The sequence below is a fragment of the Myotis nattereri genome (assembly GCF_964212035.1).
Source record: "Myotis nattereri genome assembly, chromosome: 13".
NCBI classification, from domain to species: Eukaryota; Metazoa; Chordata; class Mammalia; order Chiroptera; family Vespertilionidae; genus Myotis; species Myotis nattereri.
In genome coordinates this window covers 38,271,932-38,290,168 of record NC_138088.1, presented here as the reverse complement: position 1 = coordinate 38,290,168, position 18,237 = coordinate 38,271,932, and the positions used below count along the sequence as shown (strand labels likewise).

Genomic DNA, 18,237 nt, shown 5'->3' with positions numbered 1-18,237 from the left:
GAGATGAGGGACACAGGCAGAGAGGGCAACTCACAGAAAAGACTGGCCAATTCCTACAAAAAGTGGACCCTACCATCTATCCTTTTCAGTCTTTTTAACATTTATTTTCTCTGTCAGCTTCCTCACCTCTGTCGCCATCCACATCCCAGGTTTGAAATGATGGGGGCAGTTTTGAAAGGTCCACCATGTTATGGACCAAGGATTGGACCACGTGTCAGGAGACCTGGGTTGTAGCCTACTTCACCCCACTTGCTTCACATCTCTGGGTCTCAGATTTAAGGTAAAGTAAAGACTTGGTTTGCCAAGTTGAATAGTCAGTGCTCCTATGAAAACAAGCAGGGCAAGTCTTTAATGTCCGCATCCTCAACTCAGCACAGTGCCTGGCACAGAGTAAGAACACGATAACATATTGAAAACAGGAGAGAGCATTTAAAAATAAAATGACAGTGAATTACATTAAGACAGTAAAGGAAGAGTGTGACCCAAACTCATGCTATGGGTGTGGAACCATTAGCACTTGGTAAGTGCTAATTCGCGCCAGTTCTGGGTTAAGCACTTCAAGTGCTATTCCCAGTACTGCTACAGTGTGACAAAGCACCCCAAAACATAGCTGTTTAAAACAACCATTTTATTATGTGTATAGATTCTATGAGTCAGGAATTTGAGTAGGTGATTGTGGGATGGCTTGTCTCTGCTCCGTAACATCCAGGGCCTCAGTTGGGAAGATTTGATGGCTGGTGGTGACTTGACAGCCTGGAGCTGGATTCCCCTGGAGCTATCACTTAGATGACTGGTGGTTGATGCTGAGACCTCAGCTGAGGTTGCTGACCAAACCCTGGGCTTCCTCACAGAATGGTGGCTTCAAGCTGCTAGGACTTTTGACATGTCAGTTCAGGTTCACAAGGCAAAAGCATCATCATTTTGTAACCCCAGCTTCAAAGTCAAACTGCATAATTTCCTCCACATTCTATTGGTTGCCCGTCCAGATTTAAGAACAGAGGAATTAGGCACCACCTCTTGATAGGGTGAGGGCAAGGTTCTCATAGCACATGTTAGAAAAGTTCAATCTGCCGTGTGCTCCTTAATTCTTCCATGTCCTTGGAGTAGGCATTATTGTCCCCTTACAGATGAAGAAACTGAGGCTCAGAGAGGTTAAGTAACTTGTCTGTGGACACAGCCAGTACATGGCAAGGCTGGATTTGACCCCTGTCTCTACAAATCAGGTGTTCTCCAACAGCATATAGGCTGCTTACAGAAAATAGGAACTGAGGAAAGGAATGCATTCAAAGGCCAGTTCTCCCTCTGTGCAGGATCGGGAGTGGGTAAGCCTTCTTCTCCTCCCCCATAACTCTGATGTCAGAGTTAATATCTTTACCATGTTATAAAGAAGTCAGGTTCCTGTGCATAACTCCCTAAGGCAGGGGTCCTCAAACTTTTTAAACAGGGGGCCAGTTCACTGTCCCTCAGACCGTTGGAGGGCCGGACTATAGTTTAAAAAAAAACTAGTCGGCTGCTAAGCAACAGGCAGCAGTGGCAAAAACACCCGGCGGGCCAGATAAATGTTTTCGGTGGGCCGCATGTGGCCCGCGGGCCGTAGTTTGAGGACCCCTGCCCTAAGGTATTGCTTCTGGGAGACTCTATCACGATGTGTGTAGAGTCTTTGATGCCTCAAGTTTGCCAGATAAGGGCTGGCAGAGGGGTTGACGTCCCCCTACCCACACCTTCCCACAACCGTTCGGTCAAAGACTCTGGGGAACAGTGGGCTGGAGGAAGTTCTGTTCCCTTCCGTAAAGGCAGCATGCAGAACCAAGTGCCAGGAATACTTTCTCTGTCATGATCCCCATTTAAACTCCTATCTTCCCTTAAGTTCAAACAAGGCCCACTTCTTTCAGGAAGACATCTTTGATACTCTCCTGAAACTTACAATTGAATGTTCAGATGATAACTGGCACTTACTGCTTGCTCTGCTGTGTCCTAAACCCCCAATGAGCCTTCTAAGGACTCAGAGGGCAAGGATGGTGCCTTTCTCTCCTTCAGTTCTCCCCTCAACACCACAGGAATGATACGTTATTAGGTACTCCATACATACTGACCGATGAGATCAAAGGGCCTCATAAAGTTTATTATTATAACAGGAGGACACATGTGCACCTCTTAGAGCCCACAGAGTGCACAGGCATTGTGCTACTTGCTACGACCCTTGTGATCCAGAGGCAGGGTTTTAGAAAATCAAATATGATCCTCCTGGGCACTCTGCAGCATGTCAATAACATATCAGACTTGGTCTCTAGAAGTCCTTGATCAGATCAAGAGGCCTTCATTTGAGGCAAGTGCGATAAGGTTACAATCTCAATTAGCTGTCAGATGATTCTAGAGTCAGACATTTAGAAAGTCCCTAAATAGGGTTTTTGAAAATCCCAAATCTTGGCTTTAACTTATCCTGTAAGTTGTTTGAAGGATTGCTGTAGCTGGAGCTATTGAACAGGAAAGGATGGATCTTAGAGTTTTTATTTCAAATTAGTCTTCTTGTAATAAGCAAATTTCTCTACCCTTCTTTTAATTTGTCACCACTTTACCTCAAAGTGTTCCTAAAAGTCACGACTTTTGGAAACACCTTTGAATGTTCAAAATCAACTGATGAACCTGTTCATAAATTATGGATAATCAATATCAGTGTTTCATCTTCACTTATTAGTCACAACATAAACTCTTGATTCAAATATAACCTTATGGTATAAAACTATTTCCTAAATACACCATCACCAAGAAAAGAACTAAACTCCCTTAAGTACTTACCTTGGGATATGAAAGAAAATGTAAACATTTTATTTGGCAGTTCTGAACACATGAATAAATAAATGGAAAAGTACATATTAATATTTCTTTTTGGAGTAACAGATATCATTAAATGCTTATTTACACACCTTCACTGCAAAGAACAGTTACACAATTCAATTTTCTCTTATAAAAGGTAACTTCCCACACCACTGGACTGGACAGTTAAAGATGGGGATATGGTAGTGCTTGGTTCTAGCAGTCTCAGTGTTTGAAAGGCATTCATTTGCAAGTGGGATAAGAAGAGTCATCATGCATTGAGTTCATCCGGACCATGTACTGTAGAAAGTTTCTGATGGCAGCCACAGAATTTGTGTGTCATGCGCTTAAGTCAACTATGACATGTTTGTAAATCTGTGTATTTCCCTTAAAACTGGAAGCAAAAAGAAAATTGCGTTTATTAATGGACACATGTGTGAATGATCTTGGTGCCTGAACATTTAATTCCTGAAATTTCACAAATTTGGCTTTCTCTGCATCCCAGTTATACACTTGAGTAAAAGAATAATCACTTCCAAGAATTGCATATTGATAGTTATTTATCTGAAGAGGCTGGAACACCATAGATCCTCGTGATGGCATCCTCTGAATATCCTGAAATGAGGAGCCTCCCCATTTCATTACTTTGGAATCACCAATGAATCTCGTCAAGCAAATGTACACGTCACCTTTCACTGAGAAGTGCTTTACGGCATATACATCCTCCATGTTAGGGATGTCAGTTTGGTTAGTGAATAATTGTGTTGCTTTGTTCCACTGATAAATTACAGGACGCTGGGAACTACTGGACAGGATTAAATGAGGCATTCTCAGTGCCTGAGGTGTTCTGGCTATTTCTAGGTATTCCACATCAGTGTCCCTGTACCACGCATGTAAGGATTGATGGGAGTAGAATCCATTTCCATTCCATTTGTAAATGGTAGTAAAACCAGCTTTTGAACTGTCAGCAACAACAAAGTACCAGTTGTTTTCAATCTTGAATGTTTCAATATCATTGGGTTTTCGGATTTTGAGAATTTCAATATCCTGGATTTTTATGAATTTATTTGCAAAACCGTCTCGCTTATAGATGTGAGAGCCGCCAAATAGCTGGGCCACAATAACATAGAGCTGAGTTTCAATGACTATAGGCTTGCATACTACAGTGGACGTGCCTGGGAAAAGACAAATGAGAGGTTAGCTGGATGGTCATCCTCTTTTGGAGCATGCAGACATTGTCATGTTACATCCAACCTGCACTAGATATTTAGGATACATGGCTATAGCCTGAGTTTCCTTCTCTCATTTCTTGCAGAAAGAAAGCATTCTCTCCCTAATACATCATGAGTTAATCTTTGTAATTGTAGTGAAAACAGCCATTTATTGAGCACCTACTATGTGCTTTGCCAAATCATCTCATTAAAAATTTCTAAAAGGTTAAATAATAAATATTATTATCCCCCTTTTTGTTGATGAGCAGGCTGAAGCTCAGAGAGGTTCAATGCTGCTAGGAGAAGGCAGAGTTGGGATTCAAACCCAGGTCTACCAGCATCGCTATGGGGTGGACAGCTAGGTATTCCAGGATTTCCATCTTGGGCTTAGATCCCACAAGGTTTTAGGAGGTTTGAATGGTGGTTTGGGAAGCCCACAGCTCTGTCTGTAATTGGTTTCTTCTAAGTGCGAACTACTTCTTGAATAACCTGACTTTCCCCTGAGAAAGGAAAGTGATGCCACTTGGCATTTTTCTGCATCTTCGGGTCACTGGTGGCAGGAGAGAAGAGAAGGAAGAGGGAGGAGTACACAGATGATGCTCATGTATGTTACCTTGGGAAATATTAGAGACCAACATGAGGTCTGTCAATGGCCTAGCTCAGCATCCTTTTGGTAAGAGTTTAATATTTATGAATATATTCTGAATTCCTCAAGGGAGCTTGATTCTAGGAAATCCAAAGAGAAGCGGGGCAAATGTAGGACCCTGGTCTTTTCTGCCTGCAGCCTAGGGGGCTCTGAGGCACTAAGTTCTGCATCAACTCTTTCTACTAATTGACTCCATCCAGAGACAGAATTATTCTACTTGTGACCCTTTTCAGGACTCAACTGATTGTGTGACCTTGGAAAAGTTACTTAACTTCTGTGGGATTTAGTTTTCTCTTTTGTACAGAGAGGGTTGAAACTAGATCAGGGCTGGTCACTAGATTTTACCTATGTACCCATAATGACTGACTGATGATGATAAGAACGACTGCCTGGAGAACTGTGTTGAGAAGGATTCTGTGGCCACTGCTGCACTCTGCAAGAAAGAGCACCACAGTGGATTAGCAATGTCTGTCTGGGGGTGAGGGACAGGATGTTGACCATATACATGACATCTGTTTGTCATTTTATACTAGATGATGCATTCTGAAGTTGCAAGTACATGATTCATTTCTCTCAAGTGCTCATCTAAAGATTCATTCAAGCCCTAGCCAGTTTCGCTCAGTGGTTAGAGTGTTGGTCCATGGACTGAAGGGTCTGGGGTTAGATTCTGGTCAAGGGCATGAACCTCCAATGCAGGCTCCATCCCCGGTCTCATGAGGGCACATGTGGGAGGCAACCAATTTATGTGTCTCTCTCACATCGATGTTGGTCTCCTTCTGTCTTTCCCCTTCCCCTCCACTATCTCTAAAAATCAATGGAAAAAATATCCTTGGGTGAGGATTAACAACAACAAAGCAATTGATGGACTGCACATAGGTAAAAAGAACTGGTTTAGATTACATGAATGCCTACTGTAATCCACTGGAAAACAAGGAAGGCTTAGGGAGAAAGGGAAGCATAGCCTTTCTCCTTGAGAAAGAAGGAGGATTCTAGAAGGGTATCAGTTAGGAGGGGATTCCTTCATCTGGGTACCTCTGTCTCAAGCAAGCTCAGACCTGTATTGATCCTTTGAGCAATGGGCCAAGGACCACCAGCAAAATCTAATTATGACCCTCTCAGTTTTGTCTAGGAGCTTTTAGGAGTAGATTTAAAAGTATTAGGAACTAAAGCTGATGTAAATATTTCACAGAGTGTCCCATGTTTAATTTATGACTTAAAAAATTTCAAGTTGTTAAAATGAGAAAGGAACCTAAGAGATCACCTGAATAAAAGTTTGCATGGCAAAAAAAAAAAAAAAAAAAAAAAGTTGGTTTCCATGGTCAAACTAAATGCAAAAAATTCTGGAAAGAGGCTTGTTTTTTCACTGTTAGAACTTCTCAGAGCCTCTAATGAGTATTATTCTGAATCTCCAAGAGGGAGATATGGTTCATAGATGTATTTGACCACAAAACCCTTTTTGCCACAAGCATACATTAATATTTTACAGAAGTAATGTTTGTACAACAAAGTTTGAGACTCATTGGTCTAAAATAACCTTATTTTAAAGTTAAGAAAAAGAGAGCCCAGTGAGAGTGAGTAGCATCCCCAGTTTGTGGCAGAACCTGGGTTAGAACTCATGATTCCTAGTCCAATACTTTCTCATCCAGGAAAAATTATCCACCTTTTATTGCTAGACTAGGTACTATGGTAAGTTTCTTGAATATATGCTTGCATTATCTTTGATAACCTTGTAAATATTTCAGATTGACAAGTGAGAAAATTAAAGTTTAGGGAACAATTCCAGATCACTTAATAAATGGCAGAGTTGGGATTCAGATGTCTCAAAGCCTTCCCAATATCGCTCATCTTTCCCTGTTGCCCTTGGTCCAAGCAGCTTAACTTTTCACTCAAAATATGATTAGGCTTCTCATACCTGTAATGTTGTCATAATTCCGGAAGGTCTTTTCTACATGGTCCCACTCAAGGAAAATGCATTTTCCGTTAAAAGGCTGAGCAATGACTACATACTCATCGTTCATATAAGAAAAAGTGTCTATGGACAGTGATTGATAAGGCAGCTCTTGAGACTTTGCAAATTCTGCAAAAATAGGAAGTGACAATGAGTAACTGTGTGCTAAAGTCTAGCTCCTTGGCTAGATCTCAAATGTCCATAACAAATGCATTTATTTTAGAAAAATAGTAAAATGACAATTTTACTTTGCTTTTAAATGCATGACATTTTAATGGTTCATAATATTTTAAAAATTAAATTGCTTAGTTGGTTTTTGAGATATAAAAATATCAGTTCCTGCACATTGAAAAAAGTGTAGCCCTTCTTTTAAGTTTATGAGGTGGAATAACTTGGAATACATTACCTGTAATGATACAATCAAAATCCTTGGAGGAGAGGCTATTGATTTTGCGCTTCTTGTATTCTGGAGGGCTTTCGCAGTAGATGTCTTCGACAGTTGCATTGGTGTGGCCTAGCCATTCCACCAGCCACTTCAGTTTACAGTCACAATTAAATGAATTCCCTCTGAGGTCCCTGAAAGACAAACTTCAGCTGCTTTTGCTCTATGAGGGTCCTACCTTCACAGTATGACTTCTATTTCAGCCATTAGCATGTGCCAGAATGCCCCAGAATCCACCTTGAACCTGACTAATTCACTCTGAGCTCAGAATTACCACAGTGTACCCTTACAGGCCACCCCAGTCAAAGGAACCTGGTAACTTACTCCCTCTTGGATTCGAAGGTAGCTGGGTTTAGAGCTGTGCTGTCCATAGAAATATAATGTGAATGACATATGTAATTTAAAATTTTCTATAGGCACATTAAAAAAGTAAAAAGAGACAGGTGAAGTTAATTTTAATAATCTATCTTATGTAGCCCAATATATAAAAAATATTATCATTTTGATATGTAGTCATTATAAAAATATTAATAAAATATTTTACATTCTTTTTTATATTAAGTCTTTGAAGTCTAATGTATATTTTATACTCATTTTATAGCATATCTCAATTTGGATGCTAAATTTTCATCAGAAATATCTGATGTGTCCTTAGATTTAATAAAATTTCCAGTTAAAAAAAAATAAACTCACACGCCCAAGTTGTTGCAAAGAGACTTAAAAGTTTTCTAATAATTGAGCTGAGAATTTAAATTTTTAAATTTAAATTTTAAAAAAATTAAGTAAAATTTACAAGTCAGCTTCTCAATCACACTAGGAACACATTTCAAGTGACCGCATGTGTGGCTACCATACTGGACAGCACAGGTCTAGAGGAAAGTATGTAGTGATTATTGTATAATATTTAATTAAATGGAGTGAGTTATTTGCTTTTCTTCTTCCTCACAGACATAATTAATCCTGACCTTATTTCATGGTCTACAAATTCAATTTTAATAGGAAATGACTTTGACACAGCAGAGTTAACGCAGACATGCAATAGCTCATGTTCATAATAAACTACACATCTAGATAGTTTAAATTTCCACATATGATTCCAACTTACCAACTTCTATTTATTTGCACTGCTGTTGTTCATAAAGTCCATCTCCTTCCTAAAACCCTTCTTCATCACACAAAATTTGTACAGAAAGTGTTGCCTACTCTTCACACAGCACATAAACATTTTTTAAATGTAGAAGGTTTAAAATTTTTCTCTGGAGACGTAGTCAAGAAAACCAAGAAATTCACTAAACGTCAAGTTGGCATAACCCTGTACTTCTTAGATAATTCTTGATTTGGGAATATCAAAGTAGGCCCAAGAAGCCAAACCCATTATAGAATTCCCTGGAGAGACTGAGACAATTTCAAATGGCTTTTATTTTTTTATTTTTTGTTAGTGTGAGGTACAGGCTGACATAAGGATAAGACAAAGGGTCTCCAAATAAGCTGTATCCCCAAGTCAGCCCTGAGGTGTCATCTAACTTCTAAGACATTGTCAGTACTGACCTCATCTCCCAAGCATATTCTGACCCAGAAGAATGTGTCAACTTTTCTGGGCTATTGTTAACCAGAGCAGATAACTGTAGTCTGTTAGAGACTTTCTTGGAAATGTCCTGATCCCTGCACTCTCTTGGAAGTAAACCAGGAATTGGGCTAATAGGCATGGAGGAGGGGCTGGGGGAATACTACAAGGAACAAAGGAAGTTTTTCAGTAGTTTACTGATTTGAACTTAAATACTAGGCTTAGGAGAAAACACTTGACTCAGACTTTTTGTTATTGGAGAAAAGTTGTTCTGAATAGTCTATAGCAAAGTACCTGAATAATAAGAAATCTTCTGTTTTCATATGTCCTTTCATTTGTTCCTGAATTTTACCTTATGGAATTTAAATACCTTTCAAATATTCTGGAAGGCACTTAATCAAGCTAAATTGCTTTTGAGAGCTTTAGGCATATATTACTTGCTTTGCTTACAGCAAAATATACAAATTCCTTACAAAGATCTTTCACTCTGAGGCTTAAAAGTCAAAGTTTGAAAGCTCTTTTGTTTGAAAAGGGGTCAAAAATAATTAAGTTCATTCCCTTCCCGGGGCTTAAGCCAAATTCCTGGGGATTAAGCCTAGAGTTGTTGTTCAGTCTAATGAGAAAAAAGTCAAACTTTCCTCCCTTCCCCCATTTCCTGCTCCATTTCTCTGTAGACTGACCAACCCATGGGTGTAACCTTTCATCTTTACTCTGTTTCCCAGACTCCTTTATATTTTCCTTTGTAGCCCCATTTTCTGGACCTCATGGGAAAAAAGGCATCTTGAGATTTCTATCTGGGCCTCCTGGTCCCTCTCCCTCAAACTTCCTTATCATCACTCCCTTCCATACGGACACACACTTTGTCAAAGGAATGTCTGGGCACTATATTTTCAGAATGTCTAGTGGTAAAAATCATAGAAAAAAAACATTAGTCTAAGTAAATTTAAAATTCAAATCAACTTAAATTCTAAAATTCTGATTTAATTTTAAAGCCAATTAAAAATTTTAATAATCAATACCAGGCTTCTTTGTAACTATTACAAATTAATTAATTAATTAATCAGGTCCTCTTACACATTTGTTAAAGAATCCAGGCCTTTGAAAATATCTTTTGGGAGCGTCTGGAGATTGTTGTTTGCAAGGCTCCTGGGGGGAAAGAAAAAGAGTGAAGTAAACTGTAGTCATAAACTAAATAAATGTATTTTATGATAAAGCTTTGTTATGAGTCCCTTTTGTTCTTCCCAGGCTATACTAAATTACTTCTTCTGCTAAGATACTAGTCAGGTTCCTGCAATTGTATTTTCAGTCCTTGCCTCCTTGTTTCAACACTCAATGGTACTTCATGTATCATGTTTATCATGCCCTCCCCACCCCCAAATACCAGTAACAAAATGATGCCTGAGAGCTGATCTTTCTGTTTAGAACAGATAGATTCACACTCTGAGACATTGTCTAAGGGATGTCTCCCAAAGGATGACTAAATGGGTGACAGGGTCTATCCCCAAATGCCCTATTACCACAGGAATTGTTTTCTCTTTCTCCTTCTATTTGTTCTTTCATGAATCACTAGAATGATTTTAATCAAAGTCAAAGTTTTTCAGTAGTTTACTGATTTGAACTTAAATACTAGGCTTAGGAGAAAACACTTGACTCTCTCTTTCTCCTTCTATTTGTTCATGTTCATAATAAACTACACATCTAGATAGTTTAAATTTCCACATATGATTCCAACTTTGATTTTAACCAAAGTCAAAGAGTCCTGACAGCATCAAGGAAAGAGAAATGTGTCTATATTGCAGAAATGTGAACAAGCAAAGAGCAGATGCTGTCTGATGGGGAAGGGTTCTAGTTACTCCTAAATTTCTATTTTTTAACCAGCATTGTACATATTCATGTTTCATAAACTTTTCTTAGAAGTGGTCTTTTTTCACAATAAAAATCAAAAAGTAAAACAAAAAAAGGCTATGCTGTCAGCCTCCCAAACCCTTGAGAATGAAAATTCCCTTTAAAACACTCTTAAAAGTCTGTGTCTTCCACCTCCTAACTAATTAATATGAGATTTTCCAGTGTAAACATTCAGGACTTTTAAAACATATGTTTAAGTTAATTATGTTGCTTTTCTGAGTTTTGGAAATTACAACTAGATTGGAAGACCTTTTTTAATGAACCTTGGCACATAAGAATGAGAACTGAGTCAGATTGTTCCCACCTCATTGACAGTCTATTTTGTGAAGAAGGACACGGATGTGGAGTCATTCTGAGCTTGGTTTGAATTCTGGGTCCACTATTTACTGGTTGTGTGATTTTAGTTGTGCATCTTCTCTGAGACTCAGTTTTGTTTTTGTTTTTCCATTTTTAAGTGGATGAATGATACTCATGTCATAAGATTGTCAGAAGTAGTAAATGAGATAACTCAGGATGGTATCTGGCTTTTGGACTACTCTCAAAGGGCAGCTTGGAGGAGGGAGCGGGGAAAAGAAGGAAAAGGCCTTCTGCCTGTCCATTGCCCAAGACACAGCATTGAGAAAACTGACCACCCGAATGAACTGCTGCATAGTAATAATAAAATGCTAAAGAAGACTATTCAAGAGAATGTTTCCATAACTCACCTTACTGCCTGGTGGTTGAATGAAGAGATTTCGACCAGTTCAGAGTCTCTCCCAAGTTATGTGTCTCAATTTACTTTCTGGCACCACGTGCCTTAAGTTCTCATGCTAACTTCTCAGTGGACATACTTCCCCCAGAAACCAGCACACTGTCACTGGCTTCAGGGCAGGAGTTTGGAGGAGGCTGGTCAGGGGACAGTGGGCATGAAACAGCAAGTCCCGAATTACTGCTGCCACTAGGGCTGCATAGGAAGAAGCACTTTGTTTGCATTGCTGCCCAAGGTGGTTCTTTGAACAGTGGAGGAATCTAGCAGTTTTACTTCCTGCCCAAAGGAGTACAGCTGTAGGCCTCACATGCTAACTGCAGAAGCAGCTGGTGAGATGGTCAGAGATAGAGACTTGGAGCTCTGGGGCTTCTGGAATAGAGAGTTGGTAATTTTTCATGGCAAGATGGACTTATAATCAACAGATCTGGGAGATGGGCTGATGAAGCAAACTGGCCTGATGGACTGCAAAATGAGGCATTATGCTTCTTGAGGACGTCTTGTGATAGGGAGGCTCTCACCAAAGGAACCAAAGGGTGAGGGAGGCAGTGCAGTATGAGGGGTGCCAGAGGGAAGAATGGTGGATGGATTTACTACACTCAATCAGACCCCTCCCCTGTTCCATCACCAAAATGCAATTAAACACTGACTCCTCAAGGAGATAGGATAGAGCTTCATGATTAGGTTTGGTAAGGGGTACGCATGGGAAGGCTGCCTGAACTCACAAAAGAAGCAGAAATAAGAGTAAGACTCAGAAATGAGAGGGAAATTTCTGGATGCCCAGTGAATTGGAGTTTAGATACTACCCTGTGTTTCTTGGAGGCCTCAGTGACATTGGCTTACATTTGGAAAAGAAGAAAGCAGACAGCAGGCAGAGAATATCTTAGGGAAAGAATGCTGACAGAGCCTGGGAATTATTCTTTAAAAGCTATAACAGGGCACTGATATAAAGCAACCTTCTAACTCAGGTTGATAGGTAGGTGGTGAAGGGTGCAAAGGACACATAGAAGGGGATCATCAGAGCCTGAAAAGTTAAGAAAGGAAATATGAAATGCCACTGCACAATTATTTGCTGTGGCCAGTTAGGATTTTTTTACCAATTCCCAAGGAAAGAGAATTTGGAAATATTGGAGGCCTTCTGCATAATTGGGAAAAGATATTTAATCAAGCATTGTGTATAGCAGCAAAAACTAGAAACAACCTACTTGTCCATTAATAAGGGATCTTGTAAATAAATGATAGTTCATGCTTAATATGAAATATTTTGCAGGAGATTTTTTTTTTAATGAGGTAGATTTCTATGATTAGACATGAAACAATGCCTAAATGGAAAAAAAAAAAGAGTTGGAGAATAGTTGTAATCCCACCAGGGAGGGAGGATATATGTCTATAGATGCATAAAGAAAGGTCTGGAAGGAGATATAAAAACTTTTGATGGAGTTTACATCTTGGGGTAGCTGGAATCTTTCACTTTTGTGATATAGATGCCTGGATTGTGAGGGTTTTAAATAATCGAGCATGTATTTTTATTTTAAATTCAGAAGAAACAAAGAGTAACATTGAATTTTTAAAAGGACCCCTCTGTATATGTAATGGTTCCGTCCAGTGAGGACTCAGTCAATCTAAACCAATTGTTTGACTGCATTCCTAAAGGCCCAAAGTTCTAGGCTGGAATGTGAATGACTATCACAGTCAGTACTTGGGTGCCTAGGTGGCCTGAGATGGCAACTTCTTTCATGGGATGGGCTTCAGGATGGAGCTGCCTTCTTCTTTTTTTAAAAAAATATATATTTTATTGATATTTTTACAGAGAGGAAGGGAGAGGGATAGAGAGTTAGAAACATCAGTGAGAGAGAAATATCAATCAGCTGCCTCCTGCACACCCCCTACTGGGTATGTGTCCGCAACCAAGGTACATGCCCTTGACCAGAATTGAACCTGGGACCCTTGAGTCCGCAGGCCAACGCTCTGTCCACTGAGCCAAACCGGTCAGGGCTCTTTTTTTTTCTTTAATGATTAAGGTATTACATATGTGTCCTTATCCCCCAATTACCCCCTTATCCCCCCACTCATGCCCTCATCCCCACTGGTGTCTGTGTCCATTGGTTAGGCTTATATGCATGCGTACAAGTCCCCTTACCCCACCCTCTCCTACCTTCCCTCTGAGGTTTGATGGTCTGATCAATGCTTCTCTGTCTCTGGATCTGTTTTTGTTCATCAGTTTATGTTGTTCATTATATTCCACAAATGAGTGAGATCATGTAATATTTATCTTTCTCTGATGGCTTATTTCGCTTATCATAATTGGAGCTGCCTTCTTTACCATGATTCCCACATGGCTTAAAGGCCCTCATATCTGGGGAAGTTTAGGACTACAGTCAGGCCAGGCTTGGAACCATTCCTGTGGGTTCCTTGTGCCAGTTCAAAGTCAGCCTTCAGGAGGGTCTGGAGCCGCCAAAAAACATCAAAGGCATGTGGGGGTTTAAGAGAGATTCTTTGCAGGGAGAGCTGCTGAGGATTCTGGGCCAGGGCTACCAGGAAGAAAAAGAGGTAAATCCTGTGATGCTAAGTTATGCAAAAAAAAAAAAAAAAAAAAAAAAAAAGGAAGGGGGGCGGGGAATAGAATGAGATCTGACGCCTATTTGGTTATATCAAGAACTGGAGATATTGAGACAGCATTTCTGGGGTTAGCAATAGTGTTATTTTGGGGGTTGATGTTAGCATTATTTGATTATTCAGATCCCATCTCTACATTGAGTTTTGCCACTGGAAAGCAAAATGGAAAATCAAATTCATTAAATTTCCTCAGTTTCCTCTGTCCCTTCATCTGCCCTCCTTTTTCACAGAGTAACAATTTAATATTATTATTATTCCCTTTTTCTCAGTGGAAGCGCTGGTTGAAATATGTTCTGTATCTTTTGTAAAACTGGTTGTAGCATTTTATTTTATTTTATTTTATTTGCATCATTTAGAGCAGTGTAGTAGTTGGGTCTCAAGTAGACAAGGGATTAAATTTTAGCTTCATCACTTTCAGGAGTGTGTCTTTAGACAACTTAATTTAACTTTTCTGGGTTTCTGTCTTGACATCTGCAAAACTGAGCAAAGAAAACCTATTTCATTTATTGTGAAAATTAACACCTGTAGCTACAAATATTTTTATACACATACTTTGAAATGGTTTCCAGAAAAATTTTGTATCTGCAGATAAATATTTTTTTGTTTTGTTAATCCTCATCCGAGGATAATTTTCTATTGATTTTTAGAGAGAGTAGAGGGAAGGGGAGAGACAGGGAGAGAGAAACATCGATGTGAGAGAGATGCATCCATTGCTTGCCTCCCACAGGCACCCCAACTGGGGGCCGGTTGTTGAGCCTGCAAAAGAGATACATGCCCTTGACCAGAATCAAGACCCTTCAGTCTGCAGGTTGATGCTCTATCCTCTGAGCCAAAACGGCTAGGGGTCTGCAGCTGAATTTTTATGCCTATGTCAGATGTCAAGACCACAAAATCAATCTTTTTCATTGTGGTTGATGTCAAAACCAGTAATATTTAATATCTAAGCACTTCTAAATGCTCAACTCAGGAGGATGAGATCACCTTTCTGTCTTTTTTGAGTAGAAAGAACTCCATGCCTTGTATTCTTAAATGTCCCATCTTTTACTGATATCTGTTATGTCTATGTGTAACATACCACACGTACACACATATGTACATACCTATAAACACAAACATGTAATCGCTATGATTATTCTTCACTTCAATAAAATTTGGAAAGTACAAGAAAAAATTTTTTAAAGGAGAAAAAAATAATTATTCTGGCAGAGGCAACCCCTGTTAAGATTTTGTCATATTTTGTTTTAATCATTAATACAAAGCCCATCTCATGGGGGCATTAATGTGGAAAACAAGTGTGTCCAGAGAGCCAGTCTAGTACTCCCCAAGCCTCAAGATCTTCTTCTGTCTCCTCTAGTGGAATCCTGGATTGGTGTGGAAGAGCTTCCTCTGCAAGTCTTTTTGCTGGGCAAGGTTCACGTCAGTGCTGGATATTAAAACTGAATATGAGTTCTGTCAGCAATAAGAGGAAGAAAACTTAAAATACCAAGGGAGAGAGAGGCAAGGACATAGAGGTAGCTATTAGAATTGATGAGAAAAAGAGTTTCTACATGGTATGATGGAAGGAAACTATGCTACTGCCCAAGCTGACCCACTGCCTATCAGCCTGACTTCAGGGTTCCCTGGACTCAGCAGCAGAGTATGGTGCAAACTGTATGGGGCCCGGAATCACATATCTGGGTTTGAGCTCTGGCTGTTTCCCTTTCTACAAAGGGAATGATCACTTGGTCAGAATGATCTCCAGGCTCTATTTTAGTTCTAAAACCACATCTTTATAGTACTTTTCACTGTGGGAGGCATATGGCTTCATCTTTAATAATAATAAAATGATACTCATAGAGTTAATACTTTAAGCTCCATAGATAAGAGTCAGAGAGTCTGACCATGGGTTTTTATAGAGGGCAGGAGTGCACTGGAATATCTGAAGGGGGTGGATGAGTAGGACTGATTGGGAGAGGAGCGAAGATAAAGCAATGAGAAGTTTGAGAAACATTTCATCAATGTTAATTTTTTAAGGATGATTATGTAGTGTTACTGGAAGGACTCTTTCCACTGCCTCCCCAGTGCCTGGCACAAAGTAAGCCCTCAATAGATACTGAAATAAATGAATGAATGGGGCAGGTTGGAGAGGAGGAAAGGAAGGGCACCAATCCAGACAAAGAAAAGAGCAGAGGCCCCTTGTACCAAGGCACTGAGCTAAGGAGAAAGTGCAGAGCCCTGTGAATTACCATGGTCACCCACCCTCGTGTCATATGGACCCCAAAGTGCCCTCCCTCCTCATAGCCTCACCTTGGTAATAATTCCAAAGCAATGGAGAAGCTCTTTAAAGTGTGTCTTCAAGTAAGCACCTTGCTCTAAGTCCTGACTCAGAGTCTACTTAAGAAACATTCTTCAAAACACCCAGAAAACACCCCAAATGAATATCTATTTGCTTTGAGCCAGCCGAGAAAATTCAAGCATTCTCAATGGCAGCCTTTCCTTCCCAGCAGAGATAGTGACCATTCTTCCACTTCGGTGTGTTCATGGTTAACCTGAGAAAACCTCTGATAATGACTGTGGAAACTACTGGGACGTCTTCACTCTAAAGCAGACCAGACTGGCTCAGACAGCACGTTTGTTTCAGTTCCACTGGGCTCTGCTGCTAAGAAAGCATCGCCCACAGCCATCTGGGTGCTCCCAGACTCCTCGCAGTGCAGATCCTCCATTTGAGTTGGTGTCTCACTGAATCTGTGGTGCTTCAAAAGTGCAGCTATTTTAATTGCATACAAAATGTTTAAAGGGCATAAATACACTGCAGCATTTGGAATCCTGATCGAGGACCAATAGAGAGGTTAGGCAGTGAGTTTACTGCATACCAGGCTCTGCTCTAAGCACTTTGCAAAAATTAACTCACTCTCATAACAACTGTAGGACCTAGGTACTCCTAAGTACATTGTTATCCCAGCCCCCATTCTTACAGATGATTATTATCACCCTCATTTCACACATAAGAAATGTGGAGAAACCAAGATGGCGGCATAGGTAAACAACCACTTCAAAAATACAACTAAAAGATGGAACGGACATCGCCCAGAACCACAGGAAGATTGGCTGAGGGGAAATTCTTCAACTAGAAGGAAAGAGAACAGCACACGAGACTCAGAGGAGGCACAGTACAGAAAATACAAAGGTGCAGAGTGCATGCAGAGCAGGCTGGTAGCTGAGGGCGAGGTTGTCGTTTTCAATCGGGAGGGAGTCTCAGATTCTGAGCTTCAGTTCTGGGCGAGTCTCTAGGGACCCAGACTCAAGCGGGAGAAGCGGGACTGTCTGGCATCGGTCGGAACGCGAGGGCAGCTTTCTCTCCGAGGCTTGCAGTGGTTGCTGGGACTCTGAGAGGCAGAGCCTCTGGGGACGGGACTGAGAGCAGCCATAACTGCTCCCTCCACTCGCTCTGTTGATCCTGTGCGCCCCGCCCCGCCCAAGCCCTGCCTGGCCCAAGCCCTGCGCAGAGCCATTTGCCAGATATCCTCAGGCAAAGGCTAGAATAGCACCTCCCTAGAGGACAGAAGTTTTCCCACTGCAGACACAGCTGATTCTCACAGCCAGTTGGCCTGGAGGTCAAATCCCCCTAGTATTAACTACAACAATCAAGGCTTAACTACAACAAGACTGCGCACAAAAACCACTAGGGGGTGCACCAAGAAAGCATAAAAAATGCGGAGACAAAGAAACAGGACAAAATTGTCAATGGAGGATATTGAGTTCAGAACCACACTTTTAAGGTCTCTCAAGAAATGTCTAGAAGCCGCCGATAAAGTTATTGAGATCTACAAGAAATCTAATGAGACCCTCGATGTTATGATAAAGAACCAACTAGAAATTAAGCATACACGGACTGAAATAACGAATATTATACAGACCCCTAACAGCAGACCAGAGGAGCGCAAGAATCAAGGCAAAGATTTGAAATGCGAAGAAGCAAAAAACACCCAACCAGAAAAGCAAAATGAAAAAAGAATCCGAAAATACGAAGATAGTGTAAGGAGCCTCTGGGACAGCTTCAAGTGTACCAACATCAGAATTATAGGAGTGCCAGAAGATGAGAGAGAGCAAGATATTGAAAACCTATTTGAAGAAATCATGACAGAAAACTTCCCCTACCTGGTGAAGGAAATAGACTTACAAGTCCAGGAAGCGCAGAGAACCCCAAACAAAAGGAATCCAAAGAGGACCACACCAAGACACAACATAATTAAAATGCCAAGAGCAAAAGACAAAGAGAGAATCTTAAAAGCAGCAAGAGAAAGAAACTCAGTTACCTACAAGGGAATACCCATACGACTGTCAGCAGATTTCTCAACAGAAACTTT

The 18,237-nt window shown here is 40.4% G+C and overlaps 1 protein-coding gene across 1 annotated transcript in view; it reads right to left on the bottom strand.

Moving 5' to 3' along the window:
• Positions 1–2,797: 2,797 nt before the first annotated feature.
• Positions 2,798–18,237, bottom strand: part of LGI1 (leucine rich glioma inactivated 1) — a gene marked incomplete at its 5' end in the record, with an annotated part of 38,445 nt that continues 23,005 nt past the window's right edge. Inside the window, 4 exon segments of the mRNA XM_081104340.1 lie at positions 2,798–3,989; positions 6,584–6,748; positions 7,026–7,195; positions 9,700–9,771. Coding sequence (XP_080960466.1) covers positions 3,154–3,989; positions 6,584–6,748; positions 7,026–7,195; positions 9,700–9,771 — 1,243 coding nt within the window. The 3' untranslated portion in view covers positions 2,798–3,153.